Here is a 24,294-nt window from a genome sequence, read left to right as displayed (position 1 = left end):
TAGTAAGAATGAACAAAGAGGTATTGGTGTTGAGGGAACTTTTATCAAACAGATGGTGGGAATCACCCGAGGACCCAATGTTGGTGGTATGGTCATTTGAATCTTGTGTTCCATACCCCACGAATACACCAGCCCTAACTATGGGAACAATAATAGGACACACATAAATTTGTGGATGAAATTCATGAGCAACAACTCTTGCATCTTGAGTTGAATTTTTCAGCAAAATGGTAATAAATTGAGGATCAATTGTTGTTAATCCCTCACGTTCAAATTGGAAAGAGTAAGGGAGATAGCTTACGGTGGTTAGTGGTGGTGAGTCGGTTGGTCCCGGATCATATGGATAGGTGTGTCCGAGGGACGCCATCGCCGTGAAAGAGTGAGTCGCATCACCTAGAAAAGGTATAACGACGATATCTTCCATCTTCGTGTATCTCGCAACAGCTGCTACCTCCATTGAAACTGAAATTGGATCGTTTGAGGATTCCTTAGAGGTAAGGAAATAATCCGGCACCGGAAGCGCAACATTCAACAACTTCGAAGCATCAATTGCTTCCTCTACGCATCCAAAAACTTCATCATGGACGTCATGTTCCTCAATTGGATCCACAGAGGAAGGAAAATCCTCCAAGACGTGAACTGTTGATGATTCTGAATCCGCAATCACCAAATCAAACTCCGAAACAGTAGCATCAATCAATTCAGAATCTGAAAGAGCAAGGTCAGCTGCTTCTGATTCCGATTCAGCAATCATTTCTGCAAGCAACTAAGATATAATGGCCAATTGATTTTGTACTGCACGACTTGATTCCATGAACCGTTGGTGCGATTCTTCCATGAACCGTTGGTGTGATTCTTCGTAAGCCATGGACAAAGAGGAGTTCATAGATGAAAGCACCAATGTAATGATCTCAAAATTATGAGTGTAATGAAATTGATAATTGTGAATTGATTATTGATTGAAGAGTAAAATTGATAGATTAGAACTCAATTAAAATTTATGTTTTTAGTACATAAAGGATAAAGGAAAAGATAGAAGAAATTACTCTACTAGAGAGTACCAAAGAGAGAGAGGAGAGACTTTCATCATTCTTCATTCTTACCCAATGTTAATCATCCTTTCCCTATTTATGCACAAATAAACTTCCTTAATTATTGGATCACTAGCCACATGTCCATTATTCTAAACCAATTATGTTATGCCATGTGTAATTCCTTATAGGTCATTTAGAATTTTTGACAAACAGGGGAAGAAAACAAACAAAAATTTGTGAGTGAATATACATATAAATAATTCAATCATGTATAGTTATCTCGATTGTCTTCTTTTTATATAAGTGCTTGTTGAAATATTTATAGTTTTTTTTTTTTTGGTACATATTTATAGTTATTTTAATATGTATAATTATATCGAAGTCATAGTGAGAATAGGTATATGCATATATTCGATTAAATATAATTGTTTGCTTTGATCGATCGTACGGATTATTTCTTGTGAATATGATTCAATTATCTTGTTATTTTGTGTATGTACATCGATGAGTCCATATGGTTTGTATCTACCAGTAACCAAAAACCATGTATTGATGCAATTAGTTATAAGTACATTACAAATAAGACTTGAAAAGTAATATTCTTGAAATCATTATTAATTGATCATTCAAATTCTAATGAGGTTGTCCATAAAAGTTATGTTGGTAGAAGGTCTATAGCTTTGTTCATACAGGTTTGCATTTGTCTTGAATTGCATTCAGGTATAAGGGAAGGATCCATTTTGGAATTTGTAAAGCAGACAAAGTTCACAGCTGGTGTGTGTTTTGTTTGATTGGATTGTGAAGACATCAATAGTATATATATAAAGTAAGGTTTTTTATGCCACATGTCACTTCCACATTCATTCTCAATATTTTTATTATTTTTTCTATTTTATTTGACATAAATATCTCAACAAACTTTTGATCTTATGCACTCAGTATTTTTTATCTCAATAAACTACACATCAATCAATCAATCAATAGTATATATATAAAGTAAGGTTTTTTATGCCACATGTCACTTCCACATTCATTCTCAATATTTTTATTATTTTTTCTATTTTATTTGACATAAATATCTCAACAAACTTTTGATCTTATGCACTCAGTATTTTTTATCTCAACAAACTACACATCAATCAATCAATCAATAGTATATATATATAAAGTAAGGTTTTTTATGCCACATGTCACTTCCACATTCATTCTCAATATTTTTATTATTTTTTCTATTTTTAAAAACCAATATTTTATTTAACAAAAATCGGGTTTTCGGGCTACTTGATCGGATTGCTCCGAAACATCCCCAGAAAATCAGAAAAAATTCAAGGACCATGACTCCCATAGAAGGGACTTCTTACGGGACTCCGCGCCCTCAAAATCCAAAATTCCATTGTTTAGACCCATTTTTCATTTTTATTAATTTTTCATATTCTCAGAAAAATCCGAAAAAATTTCCATTAGTTTTATTTGATTTTTAGAATTTTTTGGTACTATTTTTTTATTTTTATGATTTTATTTGACAGGTTTTTAGCTTTTTTTACTTAGTTTTTTGTTGTTTTTAAAAGGAAAACTCAAAACTATTGAAATGTGAGGGAGTCTGATGGCTGATTATACATAAGAATTGTCCGTATTATAAAATCCGAAATAGTAAACATGAATCCAAATTTTAAAATCCGGAATGCACAAGGGCATTTTTAGAAATTTTACAGGGCGCGGGAGAAGGCAATAGGGTGGGAAAGTAATAGTCCATGTTTAAAGGACCCAAAACTATTACCACTTGGACTAATTCATTATTGATTTTGTTACACTTTTTATTCTTGCATTGGACATTCATCTCATTATTTATATTTATTTTTAATTTTTTTTGAAATATTTATATTTATTTTTATGATATTATTATAATTGTAAATTTAAATAAATTCAATCTAATATACTGACACGTGTATTCGTGCACACAAACTTATAAAACTTATTTAATATCTAACCCGGGCAACGCCGGGTCTCTAAACTAGTTATAGATAGAAGTAGAGTATTTGCTTTTGTTTCTTCATGTAGCATTGTGGATGCTAAAGGAGGTTTCTCTTTCGTTTTTCTATTATATAGACTATTCCATATCTGTATGTACTATGGTTTTTAGATGGTGTAGATGGAGCTGAAAACAACAACAAAAATTTGCACTGTCAGGATTTGGTTATGAAGGAACCAGAAGGGACTAATTATTTTTTAATTTATAATAATTTATAATATATAAACATGGAGAAGTGGTGGATGCTGTCCTATATGACGTATGCCAATGCCGTCGGCAATGAATGAATTGTTTAAAAACTTTTGCTAGTAAATCATTCACAACGTGTATGTTATCTTTATAACAGGAATTCAAACATGGTTTTTTATCCCATGGTATGATTGTTCTTTTATATATCTCAATTAAAATTTATGTTAAAGGTAATTTACGAGTATTTAAAATCTTCAGGATGCGAAACATATTGAAAACTAGGCAACATATTCATATTTGTTCATTATGGTGGGGGCAGAACTAATACTCTATTTGTTGTTAGGGTATGATGTTGTCTTGACAGCATATGGTGTCCTATAAGCTTCATATGGAAGTGTAAGTTAACGTTTCTTTGTATATTTTATTTTCATCAGTTTGCATAGTGAAGCTTCCTTAATTTGGGTTCCTGGGTTTTTTAAACTAGCAGCATCATATAAAGGTCGCCGTCATTGCTCTGTCCTCACGCTGCTGCTGGTGTCTAACTCGATTCAGATTAATTATCTGTAAATATTATTTTATTGGCATTTCATTAATAATCAGTTTATTACTATAATGAGCTTACAGTTTATTAAGCTAAAGAGATTATTGTATGGAACCATCTTTCTGAAATCGTGACGCTCTCTATTGCTTATAGAATAGCTTGGAAGATCTATTCAGTCTCTTGTTTTTCTTGCGTGTTGACCCAATGAAACAATAAAACAAGGATTTCATGGTATTTATAAAGACAGATTCATGCTAAGGATGAGATTACCATGTTAAGATGCATTAATTGCTTTCATTGGCCAAGTCAGAACAGTCCAAAGTAACAGACAATGTCAGTTATAATTAGGTTAAGTCATCAAATAAGTGAAACCTACAATTCAATAGACTTGCAAATTGTTCAGGCAATTCTCTAAACTAATATAAGTACTTAAAATTAGATAGGTTTTGGCAAGAAACAAGTCTGAACATTGGCCCAATCTTCGGCCAAAGAAGCTTTCTTGGCCAGAGCAGAATGATACTTAGCTTCAATGGATGACAATTTGGCCATGAGATTGGCTCCTTTTAGATATTCCTCTTTGATATTGGACTCAATATCTTCACCAGATGTCGTGTTAGTGTTCATGTCAGCCAATATTGTAGCGAGTTCCTGTTGTGCTTCCTGAAGATCACGCTGAAGAACAGTGATACGACTATTAACTTGCAATTTTCTCTGGTTGAGTTCCTTATGCTTAACATCCACATTAATTCGACGCTGCTTCAATTCTTGAATACACCTACGAACTCCTTGTTTCTCTTGTTGAACATCATTATATTCGGAGAGAGCAAGTTTAATACTTGGGAAGTCACTCTTAAAACGACCAACAGCCATTTGGACTGCAGAAAAAGTACCAAAATCAGCAGGGTTGAGATGATCTTTAATTTTGTTTAATTCATTAACCAATGAAGATATCTCCCTGACAACACCAGCGGTCGACATGATTGAATCAAGATCCTTGCTCACCAAGACTTTCAATTTTTGTAGAATTAATTCAGAAATCTTTTGGACATTTGGCTTCTGAGAGAGAGCACTAGAAGAGCAGGCAGAAACTGGTGAACCCAAATTACTGGGGGCAGTTAGTCTTGATATGAGTTCATCAAGTTGATCATTTGAATAATTGCTCCTGCTAGCAGTATTCGTATCAGCATCCTTGGTTTCCCTCTTATTAGAAACAGTGAATTCTATTTCTTCGTGCTCAGTGGTTGAGACAATTTCCGATTCTACTGTCAGATTGTCTTCGACAACCAAAGCCATGGTTCCAGAAGGTTGAGGAAGAGCATCATTTTGTACGGACAATGACATGTTTGCAATACCAATTTCAATTGCAGTCAGAGAAATGTCCTTCTCCTTGTCCTTTAATTGATTATCCTCTTCCAAAATGAGATTGTGGCAAGGCAAAACATTAGCAGCTTGTTGAGTTGATGTCTGTTTTGGAGAAGTCTCTACACAATCTCTAGTGGAGAAGGTGATTGCTGGAATGTCCTTCGAAGTTTCAGAGGACAACTGCAGCACTTTCTGCAAATAGAAACATACAATGAACTCTAAGCAAAAACAAATAAAATAAAAGAATCTACATAGGGAGTGCATAAACATGGGTTTACGTACATTTTCATCTGGCTCATACCACTGATTCTTCTTTATGTCAATTGGTTCATCATATATAAGATAAATTGTTGTTTTCTTCACAATGAATTCATTTGTAAAAACAACCACCACCTTAATTTCGTTGCCAGGTTCTATATTTGATAATACTCTTTGCCACTCCTCCTCGTCAAAAGATGCTAATAATGCGTCTATCTTGTAGACCTGAATTGTGTTCTTTGTGCAATTTATCACCAACACAACTTTAATGCCTTCTGTTGTTGTATTGTCCGGGGAAGAATAGGCAATGCACATAATTGTCTTCAAAGAACGCCCGTCTACTTGAGGTACTTCGAAAGTTACACAAGAACTGTTACTATTGAAGGTTAGCCAATCAGGATAGTTGTCACCGGGGAGAGGCATTTTCTGTAACAGTCCATGTATATTAAGAAACAATTATTTGACCATTATGTAATCTATAAACAAGGTCAAGTAAAATGGCAATAAGTCAAAATTTGCTTAATTTTATAAATAATCATAATCCAAACAATGGGGGCTAAATATATATATATGGGGTTTGCTAACTTAGACCAACAAAAAACATGAAGGTCCAAGTTAGCAAAAGTGCACCTTTTCATTAGACAAAAATAACCTTCTTCTTTATGATTTAATACTAATAACTTGAGGGTTATATATAATGAGGCGGGATATATTGACTCCAAGAGTAACTCTTTTGAGTTACTCCAAATCACATCCCTCCATTTTGTTTTAATCTAACCATCCTAATTAATTATTAAATCATCTAACATGGTCAAGCACTATTATATCAGTTCCTTGTGGTCTGCAATAAAAATGGTTTGTGTCTTCTTCCTCCCACACCGCGCAATACATAAGAAACACATATTTGAACTCATGAATTAATCCAATTCATTGGTAACTCAACTTTTATTTTTATGGATAAAATTTTCAGATCTCTTTGTTTTGAATGTTACAAAGTGAGTACTCCTCAAATTATAAATTACAGTGTCCAGCACCATACACCCAACTACCTCTCACCTTTTCAATCAGAAATTTGTAAACAAAATAAAATTTGAGAATTCTATGTTATTCAAAGATAAGAAGAATGAAATTATTGGAATCTAATTAAAATTTTCGAAAGTCATTAGATTTTTATGAAAGCAATAAGCTTTGTGGGAATCCAATGATATAAAATAGACATTGAAATTGAAGGCATGGTTGTGCAAAAAAGAAATCGTGATTATTGATAATTAACGGGGAGATCTTTGAGAGCATGTTGTGAGTATTGAAGAAGAAGACCTAACTGTGTATTCATTTTTTGTGCGACGTCGCAACAGGGAATGATTTAATAGGGTTTGATCATAGGAAGATTATTTAATATATATATATGAGTTAGGATCCATTGACACCAGGTGTCAACGGATTCGTTGACACCAAATCTCAACCATTTATTTTTTTAATCTAAAGGTCCATAATTGTTTGTTGAATTTACTAAGCTGCTCTATTTTCACTTGATTTCCATCTCAATCGTCTTTAATTCTGCCATGACTGAAAGTGAAAGTGTGTGTTCTCCACCGATCCAAGTATCCAATCACAACATAATTCTTGATTATGTTGTCAATATGAGGCTGGCAGCAATTCAATTTAAATAATTCCCTTTTACCAAAACCATAATTCTTGAACGATAATACCCTAAGATAACCTAAAATTCTAAAAATTGGAAGCAAACACATCCAATCCAAAATACTATTATATTGATATCGTTATCACAAAATTTGAAAGACAAGAGTAATTGCAACAGGTGTGTGGGGCAGGGCGTAACAAAATTTCCCGATGAAAATAAGGATTATCACGAAGCAGCCATGATTTACGATCAAATCTGAGTTTTTCATTCATCGAATGCAATTACTAATGTATGACTCATAAAAAGGATCTGCACGAAATAGAAGGGTGGATTAATTATAGACCTTTAGATTTAAAACAATAAATGGTTGAGATTTGGTGTCAACGAATCCGTTGACACCTGGTGTCAACGGATCCTAACTCTATATATATATATATATATATATATATATACACACACACACATATATATATATATATATATATATATATATATATATATACACATATATATATATACACATATATATATATACACATATATATATATATACACACACATTATATATATATATATATATATATCAAACATAAAAAAATACAAATTATTGTGAGTGATTCTTTGGTTTTAACAGTCCCTTTCCCAAGGGAAAGAGGTTATGGTAATCCGAAATTCGACCAGAAGGTATATACATATATACACACATACTATTGAGGTGCATACCTAAAAATTATTTAAATTTATATATGTGATTCAATATATGCTAACTTTGACATGTGTATCGAACTTCGAGTGAGTTTGTGTAGATGTTTGTGATGTATAAAGAAAATATAGAGATGGTTGTGTTTGTGAATAAGGGAAGAAGAAAGAGATAACCTGCAAAATATTTTCTCTAAGAATGTTGGTGACATCGCAGCTCACTCCCATTTCAATCAAAAAGGAAGTTAATGAATTTTTTGAGCTTGAAATACAAACTTGATTGCGACAATGAGTTGATGCTGAAGTCTCGATATTTGACAATCCCTCACAATTTTGAATGTTAAAGCTATACAAAATACTTGCTACAGTTTGATTTAGTTGAGCTTCTGAATCGCATTTTAACCAAAGACGTTGAATATTTGGAAGATCTTCTAAAATGGATGATAGACAATAGAAACTATTATTTTGTTCATCTGTGAGATCAAGACATGAAGTTCCTGCAAATGCTTGAACTAGGGATAGAAGACTGAATAATAGAAGGAAACACTCTACGTGCGAATCCTTCATAGCCACAAAGAGAAATATATGCAATGCTTTTTGATCTTACTACTGCAAAGGGAACTCTTGTGATAGCAGTGTTATCCGCAACCAAGGTGGTTAAAGATCTCATTTGTTCTATATCCTCTTCCAACTTGTCAATTTTTGTACATCCAGACAGAATGAGTGTTTTAAGCGAGTCTAACTTATATATGCTCCTTGGAAGTTCTCGAAGGCCTGTACAATCTTTCAAATTTATTAAAAGAATCTTTTTGAGATGTCCTATATTAGAAGAAACCGAAGACAAACTGGGACAATCCTTAAGTATTAACTTTTCAAGATTTGGCAATTTTGAAAAGTCGGGGGTATGTCTCAAGTTGTGAGAATGACTCAGATTAAGAATTTTCAGCTTCACCAGAAACTGCAACAAAAGAAAATTTGAAGACATATATTAGAGACAAAATATACAAAAAAATAAATACAAGCAACTATAAATATTGAGAAGAATTATTAAAACACAACAATTAGTCATCCTCCCTAAACAATTTAAAATATTTAGAGGACTGCTTTAGCATATTGAAGTCCACATCATTTCTTTACTTTTATTGATGTGGAATTCTTTGATGATTCTCAAATTTTCACCTTAAAGGGTGAAGTACTCCACCCATCTACAATTTTACCTACTGCTTAACTCAATCCTCCAACCTCTAGCCCTCAAGATGATAGTGCTTGTCTTTGAACACCTATCATCACTGTCCTTGTGAACATCCAGCATCTTAACTGGAATCTGCCCATTGGTTTCATTGCCCGTTTCAGCATCTCAACCTTCTCTGAAGCAATCTTAATCTACTTCAGTTCTCTGCACTTGTAATCCTCATCGTATGTATAGTTTTGTAAGTTATCGTCATCAATTTTCTATTAAATAAGCTGTTAGTCTTTCTTTGTAGTATGTTTCTATTACTAAAAATTTTTGGGAAGCTCTTTCCCATATAAGATGGCAGTAGGAAATGATTAAGGAAGTGGAAATTTTGTCCTGGATCATGGAGATGTTTTATCTCTTGTTACAAAACACTGGCTTCATCTCAAGCCCTTCCATGTTCTATAAATGGATGCCATAAAAAAATTTCGTGCATGGAGACTTAATAGAATATGTATGGAGCAAACTCTTGGATTTGTTGCCTACGAGGAGTTAGGATAGATTTGTACACTTAAAAATCATTTAGGGTTGATTTAAGCGATTCAACTTTATATAAAAGTATTCATCTAGTTTGCCTGTCCTAAGGTTTATGTAGATTATATTGTCATAACATCAAGTTATCATATTGAAATTAAGAAATATGAAAACATATATTACACCATTTTGAAACAAAATACTAGGGTCAATTAAGATATTTTCTTAGAATTGAATGGAATGCTGAATAAAAAAAAAAATCAGTAGATGATTCTTGAAGAGAGGAATGGTTTTATAAAAAAATATAAGTGTGCCCCTGATATTCTTGGTGTTTTTGTCCATTTTAGTCTATTATTATGCAGTGCTTAAATTAACTAGGTCACAAGAGCAAAACAAATTGAATTTATACCTTAGACTTTCTCCACACTCGTTCCAGATTGGAATATTTCAAGACAACAGCAACTAGAGTATCTTGATGAAAGTCTGCAGGTATATATCTTAGAGGGAATCCATGCCAACAAAGCCACCTAAGTTCTTTTGAAAGATATTTGTAATCTCCATTAAGTTGTACGCCAGTAAATTGAAGCAATTTCAGCTTGTCCATCTTCTCGAATGCTTTGGTATCCAAATAAGTTGTTGAGTCCATTTTTGACATCTTTAAACTCAGTCCCTTAACAGCTAAGGTACTCTGTGAAGCAAAATGAAATGTAAAATAAAACACATAGCTTAGGTAAGTGTAAGTGGTAGTTAAAAATCTTCTAGTATAACTATATATAATAGTAAGGTTTGAAGCCAATGATCTGTTACAAGGAAAGAAGTAGCATTAAATGATTCACAATGAATCAAATTTTAATAACGAGAAAAATAAGCCAGCAAATGAATGGTAACAGCTAATAACAGATTTATCGATATTCACTTTTCATCCATCTATATTAGAGATCATATATTTTTGTTAGAGATATAATATAAAATCATTCATATAATTTTTGCTTGAAAGCTTAAGGTACAGAGACATTTCTGTCTTTGCGGTGTCTGATACAGTGCACAGAGGCAAAACACAACACAAGCAATGTAAAAAATAAAAGCATACATGAAGATCTTACAGTATCTTTTGGCAACTCATGCACGTCCTCATAACGCCATAATCTACTAGGCTCCTTGCCCGCATCTTTTGATACCTTGCGCACGATCTCTCTGCCCATGTCTCGTAACAAATCATGCATTCCAATCTTGTTTTCTCTATCAACAGTTACAAGACTTTGTTGTACGAGGATACTTATCCCAATTACTGAAAAATGTCCACATTCTTGTAGTATCTTTGTTACGTCCTCTTGGTCCATACCAATAAAGAAAAAAGCAATATCAAGGAATATATCTTTCACATCATCATCACTTAAACCATCAAAACTTATTCTCAGCTTCTCCAACACTTCATTATTGGGTATCAGTTTGAGTTTCTCCAGTACATTCTTCCACTCTGCTTTTATTTTCTTAGTCGACAAAAAGGACCCAATGACTTGAAGAGCTAGCGGCAGTCCTCCAGAGTACTTGACAACATCTCTGGAAATGTTGGTAAAACCTTCCCTAGATGTTGATTGCTTGAATGCATGCCAATTAAAAAGCTCTAGAGATTCACTGCTATCCATTTCCTTCATTCTGTATACATGGTCGACTTCAAGCCTACTGAGTAAATCAGCATCCCTTGTTGTGATGAGTATTCTACTTCCCTTACCAAACCATTTACGATCTCCACACAAAGCATTCAATTGATCCAATTTATTCACATCATCGATTACAAGAAATATCTTTTTCGAACAAAGTCTTTCCTGTAATATCTTTTTTCCTGATTCAACTGAGTCTATCTTTATCTTTGTAGTTTTAAAGATGTCAAAAAGAAGTCGTTGCTGTAAAGAAACTTTGTCATCGTCTACTTTCCAAACATCTCTGACATTGAACAGGAAGCTCTTTGCATCAAAATCATGACGAATTTTATTGTAAACGGCTTTAGCAAGGGTTGTTTTCCCAATCCCTCCCATGCCCCATATCCCTAGTAGTAGAGGATCTTTGGATTTTCGTCTGCTCAGTAGTTGAATAACATCTCGTACTCGTGATTCTAGTCCCACTGGATGGTCAGCAACAAATAATTCTGTCTTGTCTAGCAAATGAGTAACAAGATCAACTATTTTCTTGATATCCTCGCTTTCGTCGCTGTAAAATATGATCCCAATAATAAAAAAACAGTTATACAAGCATTGCAGAACATATACATTTTCCTGTTGTCTTGTGTGATCACTTTCAGTCGTATAATAGCATATGCAATCCATTGAAAGCTAAATTTTTATCACAGATGGTTTGAAATATATCATCAATTTAAAAGTGAATGACACAATGTAATTAGCTTTTATCAGGTACAGGTGCGTTGCATTTTTGAGCAGTTGAAACAGTGATAGTGCATTTTAGAGAATCCAGTGTAACAACAACTGATGATTGATTAAAAAATTAATGGTTGAAATTGTGGACCAAGTATAATTAAATTGAGGCACTACATTTTCAGTTGACTTCAAATTTTCAAATGAGGGTTTACTAAAATCTGAGAAAGCAATGCATAATGATGGGACCATAAAACATTGTTTGTTCTTATAAAAAAAAAAAAAAACACATTGTTTGTTTGAGGTGAAAGTGAAAAAATATTGTTTTGAATAACTTAATGTAGTATTAAACTTTTTGAAAAATCAAATGGATTAGGAACACCTATTTGTTAAAGAACTTATATTCAAGGAATACAAGTACAGAAACAATTAAAAGGATTCTCCAAACTTACCTGTTTGATAATATAACAAATTAATTAGTTAATAAGTAAATTACCTGGATTTTAAGATGACAAACCCTGCTATGCCACCAACTACATGGAGTGCTGTTTTCCAATTTCTCTGTGTGTATTCATCCACTGATTTTGTTGATAGAAGATCTTCAAAAGCTTTTCCAAACTCTCCTGTCTGATGACGTACTTCCGAGGGATCTACCTCATAGAACACTGGCACAACCACCGTACCATTGGTTCTACTGATTTCCACAATTCTCTCCAACTCTGTCATACACCATTTTGAATTAGCAAAGTTTCTAGACAGAACAACAATAGAAATTTTAGACTGTCCGATAGCTTGCATTAGTGCGACTGAGATCTGATCTCCTCGTTGAATCCCATCATCGTCTTTGAAAACATAAAGCCCAGAATTTTGAAGAGAGAAATAGAGATGTGAAATAAATTTTGAGCGAGAGTCTTCTCCTCTGAAACTCAAGAACACGTCGTACATCTTTGTCTGAAACAGAAAACCAAATTACCAAAGCTTAAATATACGGTGGATGCAATTCAAATTAACTATTAGTTGAGACCTGAACTTTGATACTACTTCTTGCCTCACAAGTCACAACCTAACAAACCTCATAAGTTCTTTCAATAAATTATGAAACTAAATGTTAAAAGCAAATTCATGGTCACTCGGCTTCATTCCTTTAGAAACAAAATATGAAAATTAAGGATAAATCAAATAGAGCAGAGCATATATCTACTCACCGCAGCCATATCCATCGACTGTTGCCTTATGATTTCTCTTCCCATTGCTCGTACCAAAGTATGCATTCCAATCCTGTTGTTGCTATCTATAGTTACAAGGCTTTTATCTTCAAGGATTGATATTGCATTTTCCGGGAAATGCCCAGAGTAATTTAATGTCTGAATTACATCATCTTTGTGCATCCCAATAAATAAAGTAGCTATTTTAAGGAATACATCTTTGTCGTCACGGTCTAAGACATCAAGATTTGTTCTCAATTTATTTAATATGTGATCGTGGGGAATGGTTTTGAGTTTCTCCAGTACATTCTTCCACTCTTCTACAGATCTTTGAAACAAATAAGACCCAATGACTTCAAGAGCTAGCGGCAATCCCCCACAGTACTCAACAACATCTCTACAAAGGTCAGTGTAACTTTCTATAGGACTTGGATTCTTGAATGCATGCCAACTAAAAAGCTCAAGAGATTCAGTATTGTCCATATAATTCATTCTATACACATGATCAACTGGAAGTAAACGTTTATCACTTGTTGTAATAACTATTCTACTTCCATGACCAAACCATTTGCGACGACCACACAAAGCATCCAACTGTTCCCATTTATTCACACCGTCAAGTACAAGAAATATCTTCTTATGATGAAGTCTTTCCCGTAAAATCGTTATTCCTGATGCAACTGTACTTATATGCATATTGGTTGTTTTGCAGATGTCTGAAAGAAGTTGTTGCTGCAAAGAAACCAGCTCATGAACACCCTGTTCCCAAATCTCATTAACACTATGGAGAAAGCTCTTTCCCTCAAAAGTGCGACCCATTTGATTATAAGTGGCTTTTGCAATTGTTGTTTTACCAACCCCATCCATCCCCCATATCCCTACAATCATGGTATTTTCAGGTTGTCCGCTATTCAATAGCTGAATCACATCTTTCACCCGAGCTTCTACTCCCACCGGATGTTCAGCAATGAAAAGCAATTGTTGGTCTTCAATCAAACGAGACAGACCTTGCACTCCCACCGGATGTTTAGCATTGTATGACAATTGTTTATCTCCTATCAAATGACACAAACCTTCAACTATGACATTGATATCTTTACTTTGGCTCCTATAAAATATGAGGTCAAGATAAGCAAAAATGTACATCTCTTATATCCCTTAAATAGAGAATAAAAGAGCAATTAACTAGTAATTACTAATTAGGGAATAACAATCTATTAGAGTAATTAACTAATTTCAAAATGTAACTTGAAAAATGCTTCAATGTTTCTCTAATTACCTGAAGTTTATCATCCAAAAGTCTGAAATGGTGGCAGCTTGACAGAGCGCGTCTCTATAACGTATTGACTTGCCTTTCTTAAAGATGCTTCGTGCAATAGCTTTTCCAAACACCCCCTTCTGATTTTGTACATCGGAGGGATCAACATGATAGAACACAGGCACAACTACCTGCTTTATGGTTCTACGACACTCCAATATCTTCTCCAGTTGATGAAGAAACCATGTTGAACAATCAAATTTACTTGAGAAAATGATGATGGAAGTTCTAGACTCTTCGATTGCAGCAGCTGAATTTCTCTGACCTCCGTGATTGTTGATGTAAACAACATATCCAGCTTGTGTGAGAGCGGAATAGAGATCCAATGCAAAAGATTTACCAATGTCTTTGTCATGGTAACTCAAAAACACATCAAACGCCGAATCTTGAAAAAGAGATTTAGAAGAGGAGCTTGAGGAAGAAGACATGGTTGAATGAGTGAAGTGAGTAATATGAAAGACGAGGATGAGAAGAAGACTAACGGACTCTTTTTGTTTATTTATCATAGTAAGTCAAAGTCGTCTCCAATTATTTTTCCAAATACCTTTGTAGTGCACCACCACAACATTTTTGTTTTTCTTCGTGGCCTCACCTCTTCCACAACATCTCTTTTGCGTATTAACAATGTGTATTTTTTATTTATTCTTTTTAGGTAAAATAGAAAATATATTAAATAAAAAGACTGGGGACATCATACCTCAAAAGAAACTCAAACGGGAATACATTTGGTGTATCAACTCTAATCTATTCTAACAAAAATTCACTGATAATAAGCGTTACCCAATGAACCAGCATACAAGCGTGAACCCAAATTAAAAAAAAAAAATAATGAAAGGTGAACATTTGCTGAGAAGAACGTGTTGATAATATTTTTCATTTTTGAAAAATATTCTCTAACATGTTTATTACTTCTACTACTATCATAAGAAAATTAATATTGACCATTTTGTCTAAAATATCAATGTTATACTTTTAATCTCGTTAATTTAGTGGGTTTCGTCATCATTTTTCATTTAAATAATAAGAAAAACAAATATTATAACATAAATATAAAAAGAAAGAAGAAAAAAATCTATCTTCCTGACTTTTAGTGGTGAATGTCGTGTCTCTCTCATGGCTTCACAATTGTGTTTTTTTTTTTTTAATGATCTAAAAATTTGTGTTTTTTTAATGAAAAAATGAATGAAAAATAGGATCTCGTGTTAAATGATAAAAACTATAGACACGAGTATAAATTAAAAATCTATATAAATAGGTCCTTATATTTTATTTTTTTTGTTAAGTACCCTATGACTATAAGACCCTTTGTATATATGGCAATCTTATTCCTTTAATTGGTATGAATGCAATTAGACTACAAAGATCTTTCTTTAGAGCATGTACTGCTAAATCAATGTGATGAATAAGGACTGAGATTGGTTAAGATAATACCAAATCAATGCATGAAAAATTCAATGCATGAAAAATCATAATAATTGAGGAATCATTATAATGATAATTGAATAATAATAATTTTTAATAATTTGCCATGTTAGTTAGAGTGAAAACGATATTATACAATGAGGGTAAAAATCATTTCAAATTTTATGGGAATAATCCATTTAGTGAGGGTTGTGGACAAACAATTTTTAACTCTTCTGAAAGCAAGAAATGAAAGAGTTCTACCAGCAAAATCCATTGTGGAACATATAAAATTACTGTTTTTGGAGCTGTCCTTATTACAAACAAGTTAAAAGTTTGGAAGCATTGGTGGTGAGATTGACATGCATCGCAGCCATTATCCGTGGTGTCTAAAAGTTACTTGTTACATGCATTTCTATAGAAGCATCTATCTCTTTATCTATCTATAAAGATGAACATATACACACAAATTGAAAGTATAATTTTCAGAACCTATCTTTTTTAAGTGGAGTGTATTTCCCAATATAAGAAGACTATGAAGTCAACAATTTTCTCAGGATCAGAAAGTACTTTGATGGGTCCTGTTGAAAATGTTGCATTCCTAACAATTTTGAGATTCTTCATCTGTGCTCAAACTTAGGGATAACCAGTCAGTCACAAGGTTTTAGCAATTGAACAAACATCCAGAAAATATGCCTAACAGATTCCTATGATTATGCTAAACTTGGTTCTGAGAGAGGAATGCTGACATTGAACAAAGCCTAAAACATAATGAACGTAAATAAATAAATAAGAATAATGACGAAAATATGATTTTTATATGCAGGCTAGAGCAATATAAAGCATAAAAAATCATTCCTGTCAATTCCATATAACCACAATATATGGAGACTATGGCTTTGTTTGGGAGTTTGGAGGGGAAGGAAAGGAAAGGCTTTGACGGGTGCAAAATATGTGGAAAAATAGAGAAATCTTTCAATTTTTTTAAAAGAGTAGTTTTTTAGAGAATGATAAATTAATGCATATGATTACTTGATTTTTAATTTTAAAAATGTTATAACAACATAGATTAAATTTGAATAATTCTTATTAACCCTCCAAAACCCCCCAAAACCCTCCTCCAATACAATTTTTTAGTTCCTCCAAATGCTTTGACGGGTTTTGTATTATGAAGAAAAGTTAACCCCCAAAGCCCTCCTCTCCCATTTTCCTCTATTTCTTCCACTTGTTCCTTCCTTTTTTCCCAAGCCTTCCCCTCCCTTCCCCTCCAAACTCGTAAACAAAGCCTAAAGGTCATAGGGTTACCCTGTTGAGTGATTCTCATTAGATATAAAACATCGATTGCTTGTACAATTGCTTGTCTATTCCATTTCACCATTTACAAACAATGAATGAATATCATTTCACCATTTACAAGCAATGATTGAATAATTTATCATCCAACAGATAATATGACAAGAAGAAATGAAATCAGGACTCCATCTAATTCATAACCAGTTTTCTCAAATTTTCTCTGCCTTATAAAATTTCTCATTTAATAAAGAAAAGAAAAGCTTTTAGAGGAATGCTTGCATATATACTCTACATGTAAGGTGCACAATGAGATAATGAACCTTTTTATACTACTTTTCGTCAAGCAACCTCTGTCTCATCAAACTACTGCTTTATTCTAGCTTTAAAAGAATGCTTCCTCTAGTCCCCTCTAGTAGTATTTCCTACTGATATATGACTTTGCAAACTTAAGTAGAGAAAATTACATTTTAACAAAAAAATCTATCTTATTTTTGTTAGCTTTATGCATTGAATGAAGTGTAAAGACTTCAAGTTGGGTTAAATTTAAACATGCATTGCAGATGTGTAAAAAAAATCTCCTCAGTGAATATTTGCATTATACATTAAATGAAGCGTTAAGACATTAACTTGTAATTGCAACACTATTTATGATCATGGGGTGATTTAAATGTTTTTTATAATCTAAAAGTCTTATGAATTCATGTGCAGTAGCTCATTAATTTGAAATTAGTTTTCTTAATCTTTCCTAGTTGAAAACAGAGAAATGGAAGGAGCCAAAGTTGAAAATTAAAGAGCAAAACCTTCTTTATCCTTCAACATGCATAAACTCATCCGATTAATTTACCATATGAAACAATTTCAAGTAGTGACAATAACATACATTTACAATGCAATCCAGTTATCGAACATAAATAACATTGAAGCATACAAACAAAGAAACGAAGTTGTCAATATTTCTAACAAGAATATGATAAATAGTAAACTAATAAACATTTCATGACATAGCGGCTCAGCACATGTTACAAATGCAGCCACTCAAGAGTTCATAATACAATATGAAGGAAATGGTGAAGGAGAGCATTTCACAACCTCATAGTTCTTGTTTGTGTCATCTTCCTAAACATGCTCATTGTCACCAGAGAGTGAAAGTAGAGACTCAGTATACACGACAACTTCGGATGGACTGTTGCAGAAGGAGTGATGCCCTAAAAACTGTCCTTTGTCATTATACTTCACCAATCTAGTACCACCATATTTTCCAATAATATCACCATTTTCTGTAGAATATATAGGGTGAAAGTAGTCCGCATTTCTGGAATAATATAGAGGGTTAAAGTGGTTACTAGGAATGAAATGCTGAGGAAGAACAAGATTCTTAGTCCAAGACGAATGCACTCTGTATTCTTTCATCACCCATATTTCAATTGTATCATTATCAGTATCCTTAACCCATATACTGAGAAATTCTCCAAATACCCACAAACCAGAATGTACTAATGCTCTGTGGTCAACATTATTTGGAAGAGGCATATCAAACAATTTCCTTTCCGTTAAATCAAAGCCAACAATGGCATCCAAAGCTATATCACGACGCGAAGCCAACCAATGAATAGCCCCATTAAAAACCACGCCTTCTCCTTCTCCATAATCAACGACATAAGGGAAGTGAGCACCCTCGATTTCTTTCCAAGTATTGTCTCTAAACGAGAAAAACTCCAAATGTGATTGGACAGTAAAACCACCAACTAAGAATGGATTACATTTATTGGACAGTAAAACCACCACATAATCATCTCTAGACTGATCATAACCAAAACCATATAGAGAAATATATGTTTTGGAATTAAAATGAGATATAAGTATTTGTCTTTTCGATCCGGTGGATGGATTCCATATGTAGATGTTTGGATGACGGTACAAGAATATAAACCCTCTACATGAACCTTTAATTTCAAAGGGAAAATAAGAGTCTGGAAGGGAACAGTTGTAGTTCGGTGAAGCAGGAGCATCATTAAGAAATGCATCAAAATCAATTGATCGAATTTCAGGAGATAGAGCTGAAATGCATAAAAATCTACGAGGGTGTGTTGCAAGGTTAAGTTGGAAATGTGAATTTGCAAAGTGAGGATCAGAGATAATAGAAAACCATAACTTACAAATGCATTTGAAAAATATAAGAGACTTCACTGGTAACCTCAACAGAATTTGAATGATCAGTTCCTGAGGAAGATCCATGCTTTGAGCAACGTAATTCTTCACTCTGCTATGAGTAAACCCTAATTTTTCAAACGGTGCAGAAGACAAAATGAAAGTGAAAGACGTAATGGTAAAGATAATATATCTACACGTAATGGTAGAGAGATAGAGAGTAGTGGGATTGGGCTTTAATCTTTATAAAGGGTTAACAAAACATTTATGAAATTGCTATTTGAACGCCTTTAATTGCCCACGGGCAACTCAAAATGTTAAAAATAACTCTATCAAATTATTATTCTCGACGATTACAACCCGATATGCTCGTTTACATACAGGAACAGAAACAATATGTTTTTTTCTGTCAAATAGTCTAGTGACCGGAGCTCACCTATTTTTAATGTGGAAAAGTGAAGTATTCAGGGTTCGAACCCCGGTCCTTACATATATTATGTACATACTCTAACAAATCAAATCCCATAGTATTTCTTAAATTTAAAAAAAAAACTTAATTATTGTTTTTTGTTAATCTTTCGGTTCTCAGGAAAAGAGCTCTAAGGCTTTGTTTGCGAGTTTGAAGGAGAATGGAGGGGAGGGTTTGAAAAAATAAAAATGGGAGTAAGTGGAAGAAATAAAAGACATTGGGAGGAGAAACTTTGGGGGCTTATTTTTCTTCAAAATATAAAACCCTCCTCATTTGAAGGAACTAAAAAATTGTATTGGAGGAGGGTTTGGGGGATTTGAGAAGGTTTATATGAATTCTTCAAATTTCATATATGTGGTTATAGTATTCTTAAAATTAAAAATATATTAATCAAAAGCATTAATTTATCACTCTCTAAAAAATTGTCCGTTCAAAAAATGTGAAAGATTTTCCAATATTCCCCTATATTTTTGTACCCTAAAGTCATTCATTCCCCTCCCGTCCAAACTCCCAAACAAAGCCTAAGAGAAATTTGGTTGTGTGGTAAGTAAACTCTGACCAAGAATTGTTTTACCTAAATTCAAATCGAACTTGGGTTCTTCTGAAAAAATTCCATTAATAAAGCTCATTAATCATTTAAACTCAATAAAGTTCATTCTAACTGGTATGAAACTTGGACAACACGATGTGACTTAACGGTATGAAACTTGGACAACACGATGTGACTTAACGTGACACATCAATATATAACAGAGCTACTCAACAGAGATAAAATAAAAAAATAAAAAAAATTTGTCAAATAGACAATTTCACCTCTTAGGATGAATAAAAAATAAGATTTGAATTTCAACTCTTGCATATTGCAATGTTTCTATCAATTAGACTATGCAGACAAGTACTATGAAGAGAATATTTTAATCCTCTCAAAAAAAATGAAGAGAATATTTTAAGAATTTAGACCAAAAAACAAAATGCAGTTTACTCTAGTTTTTTATCATATAAAAAATTAATGATTACATCATTTAAGAATTTGTTTAGGATTGTAAGAGACATAACGCTAACATCTAGAGATGGTTTCTTTGTAATCCCCACGTTTTTCTGACTTTTCATGCTAAGACCATCTCTAATAGGGGGTCCTTCCCCTATTTAACATCATGTTAAATAGACACCCCCATTGTGACATCAATAAATATGGTGATTATAAAGATATGTGCTTTTATAAGCACTCTCTCCCCTCTATTACTCATGGGTTTCACATGTACAATTAATTCTTTTTTTCCCTCTATATCCAAATATTGTACTCCCTCTGTTTCAAAATGAGTGTCGTTTTAGGCTTTGGCACGCAGATTAAGAAATGGAATGAAATAATCATTAAATATAACGCTTTTACTAAACTGCCCTTACTTTATAAGAAAAAGACAAAATTAAAGTTGCATTGAAAATTGTGTGAAAGAAAAGTTTGAGTATTGGAAATGAAAAGTGACATTCATTTTGAAACAAATTTTTTTTTGCTAAAATGACACTCATTTTGAAACGGAGGGAGTATTATTTTAATATTAAAAAACAAATTATATAATAGTTGCAAAAAATAGTTAAATTATATAATGATTGCAAATAATAGTTTCTTGAATTATTAATAAAAATAAAAAAAATGTTCGCTTTTTTTTTATAATTTATAATTAAATTACTTCAATATTTTAAAATTATATAGTTATGAATGAGTATATAATTATTGTTCAAATTTAATGATATAGAGTTATTGCTGGAACCCAATTCATAATTATTTTGAGGTGCTGGGTTGGAGAGATTGGATGCTTATTCAGTATTAAATATGAAATGAATGACGTGTATGAGACCCCTTTAAACATCCAAATGGGGTGTTGTATTATGGATGATCTAAGCATTCTTTCATACAAACGGTTTTTAACAATTCCATTCACACAAACTTCAAACCTTACCATTATCTTCATCAATGGTGAATCACAACGATGATTTCTCACATGACTTATTTCTGAGTTTCAGAGGTGGGACACGCTACTCCTTCACCGATCATCTCTATCACTCTCTTCTCCGTCACGGAATCAATGTCATCAGAGATGATCAAAGCATTTTTTTTTTGTCATCGCGAGCTTAGCTCAGTTGGTATGAACAATGCATAAAATATGCAAGGTCCGGGGTTCGAACCTCGGTCACCACCAAAAAAAAGAGACGATCAAAACATCAACATCGTGATGAAATCGGAACTTCACTTCTAAAAGCAATTGAAGCTTCTAGAATCTCAATCGTTATGATGTGCCGTGATTATGCTTCTTCCACTTGGTGCCTTGATGAATTAGTTAAGATCGTTGACTGTTATGACAAAAATAGAAAATCGGTATTTGTAATTTTTTATAAGGTAGAACCTTCAGATGTTAGGTATCAGAGGAATAGTTATAAAATTGCAATGATGAAACATGAAAAGAGATTTGGAAAGGAATCGGAGAAGGTCAAAGCATGGAGGTTGGCTTTGAATCGTCTTTTTGTTCTCAGTGGATTACATTGCAAAGATACTATGTTTAAGTTCTCAAACCTTTAATTAATTATTTTTCTAAAGTAGGATAGTACACCAACAATGGAGTGGTAAAAGCTATAAAACATAGAATCCAACGTGGAGACCCACACAACACACAACACATTGCCACAGCTAATGTAAAATTCATAAGACACCAACACCACTACCTATATATTAAATTAAATATAAAATATCTAAATTGAGAATCAAATACTTACATATACATCTAACTAGAACAATTTATTTCATTGCAAAAAAAAAAAAAAATCTTATAACAAGATACAATAGTATTCAGCCGTTATTTATCCATCTACTATCGAAAATTTAAAAACGCTGTAATCAACTTTAATGTCTATAACCACATTTATCGCACATCTTTAACTCTTGAATCTACTGTGCATGGAAGCAAAGAAACAAATTCAGACAGTTGTCTGAGTTGTCCGACGCGCCTCATATAAGTGTTGTATAGGTGTTACACACTGGTCCAAGGAGTGTCGAAGTAAAGATAAAAACTACACTTGTCCAGCACGTGTCGTACGAGTGTCATAGGAGTGTCAGGCACCACTATACGCCAAATCCTACAGGTGTCCGTGCTTCATAGGGTAAAAGTATTTGAGCCTATGGTGTTTAGTGGCAAATTTTACTTCAGTGGCAGAAAAGACTATGGAAGATCCTTCCCTGAGTTCCAGGCTTTGGGATACCGAAGTCTACAACAATAGAACATGTAATATCCCGCCTGTCAGCATCGGTATATTACCCGTGATCGTGCCAGAGGAATTAAATTCATGAAAAGTAAGTTAATGGAAATATTTTATGAGATGTCAGCTTTTTACGGAAAAAGTATTAAAGTTGTTTTTAACACGCTAAAGGCAAAGGGCATTTTGGTAATTGCACGATTAAGAGATATTTATATGTTTTGGAACCAAAATATCTTCATAATCCTTTTGCTTTCTCTCTCTATAGGGTTGAAGTTGGAAACATCTCTCCCTTCCCTCTCTTCTTTCACGCCAACATCCTCTCTTTCTCTCCATCATCCTTTTCAAATATTCTTCCTCCCATGGCAAGCTTCTAAGTTATGTCCCTCCATGATTATTCTAACTAAGGGAAGCTTGTATCTTGTTTGATTTCTTTCCTATCTCCTCTCTATAGTTAGGGTTTTGGTTATGTTGGAAGTGGAAGTTTGATCTTGTGCAAGGTGTGGTTCCTCCATGAACACAGAAGATGATTAGAAGTTGGAATCAAGAGCTAGGTTTCAAGAGAAGCAAGAAAGCTAGAGTTTGGGGTTTGATTCTTGGTGAGTCCAAAGATGATTCAAGCTAGGTTTTCTTCATGATCAAGAATCATGATGTTTGAATTGCAAGAAAAGATAACAAGATAGTATGGTTTGAACAAAGGAAGCAAGTGATCACAAACTAGGGTTTTGTCATGTTTGAGCTTGGAGCTTGGAGTTGTTACAAGAACTTGTTTTAGGTGAGTTTCATAGATAGTTTTCCCACCCTTTAGGATTATGATTATACCATGTTAGATTATTATGAAAATTATGAAAAAGTCTAGGGTTTTGTAAGATGATAGTTGCCCCTTTTCTTGCCATGCATACCAAACATGTTTATACTTGCCAAATGAATGTTTTACAAAGTATTCTATGATCAAATATGTACCAATATGCTTAGAGACACTTGGTTTGAGGTTTTTGGGCCTAAAATACCATTTTTACAAGTTTTGGACTGTCATAACTCGCCACAGCGAGCTATTACTCGCCATGGCGAGCAAAACCCACAGGAAGGGGTGTTTACTCGCCCCCAACTCGCAACCAACTCGCCATTGGGAGTGAGGCAACTCGCCATTGCGAGTAAACAACTCGCCATTGCGAGTAGCAGCATGACAACATGTTGTTTGCTCGCTTCAGGCCCTTTTAACGTACTTTGTAACACCCCGTTTTACCAACATAAAATTTTCATCTTAAATCAGAGTATTTAAAAATCATAACGGAATGTCACACACTCTTTAAAAATCATAAAACATATAATAATAATTATCCTTCAAAATTTAACATCATAAAATCTGAAACTACGCAGCAG

General features: G+C 33.4%; 1 protein-coding gene and 1 pseudogene across 2 annotated transcripts; both read right to left on the bottom strand.

Moving 5' to 3' along the window:
• Positions 1–4,059: 4,059 nt before the first annotated feature.
• LOC146926996 (disease resistance protein RPP2A-like) lies at positions 4,060–14,821 on the bottom strand (annotated as a pseudogene). Its single transcript, XR_015005568.1, has 8 exons — positions 14,316–14,821; positions 13,037–14,144; positions 12,328–12,782; positions 10,566–11,670; positions 9,872–10,150; positions 7,932–8,712; positions 5,438–5,839; positions 4,060–5,347 (listed from the first exon to the last, which is right to left on the bottom strand). The product of XR_015005568.1 is annotated as a disease resistance protein RPP2A-like (transcript).
• A 3,028-nt stretch (positions 14,822–17,849) lies between these two features.
• On the bottom strand, positions 17,850–19,317 carry LOC146926995 (F-box protein CPR1-like). The gene has a single exon (XM_085700427.1). The coding sequence runs from the start codon at positions 19,281–19,283 to the stop codon at positions 18,165–18,167; it is 1,119 nt and encodes a 372-aa protein (XP_085556553.1). The 5' UTR covers positions 19,284–19,317; the 3' UTR covers positions 17,850–18,164.
• Positions 19,318–24,294: the final 4,977 nt, after the last annotated feature.

Source organism: Medicago sativa, chromosome 4 (assembly GCF_051527215.1).
Source record: "Medicago sativa cultivar Bolivia chromosome 4, Bolivia_mono, whole genome shotgun sequence".
NCBI lineage: Eukaryota > Viridiplantae > Streptophyta > Magnoliopsida > Fabales > Fabaceae > Medicago > Medicago sativa.
Note: the sequence above shows the minus strand (reverse complement) of the source record. Positions and strands in the feature narration are given on the sequence as shown.

Coding starts and splice junctions, on each gene's coding strand:
- LOC146926995 (XM_085700427.1), bottom strand. CDS start 19,283: ATGGATCTTCCTCAGGAACTGATCATTCAAATTCTGTTGAGGTTACCA.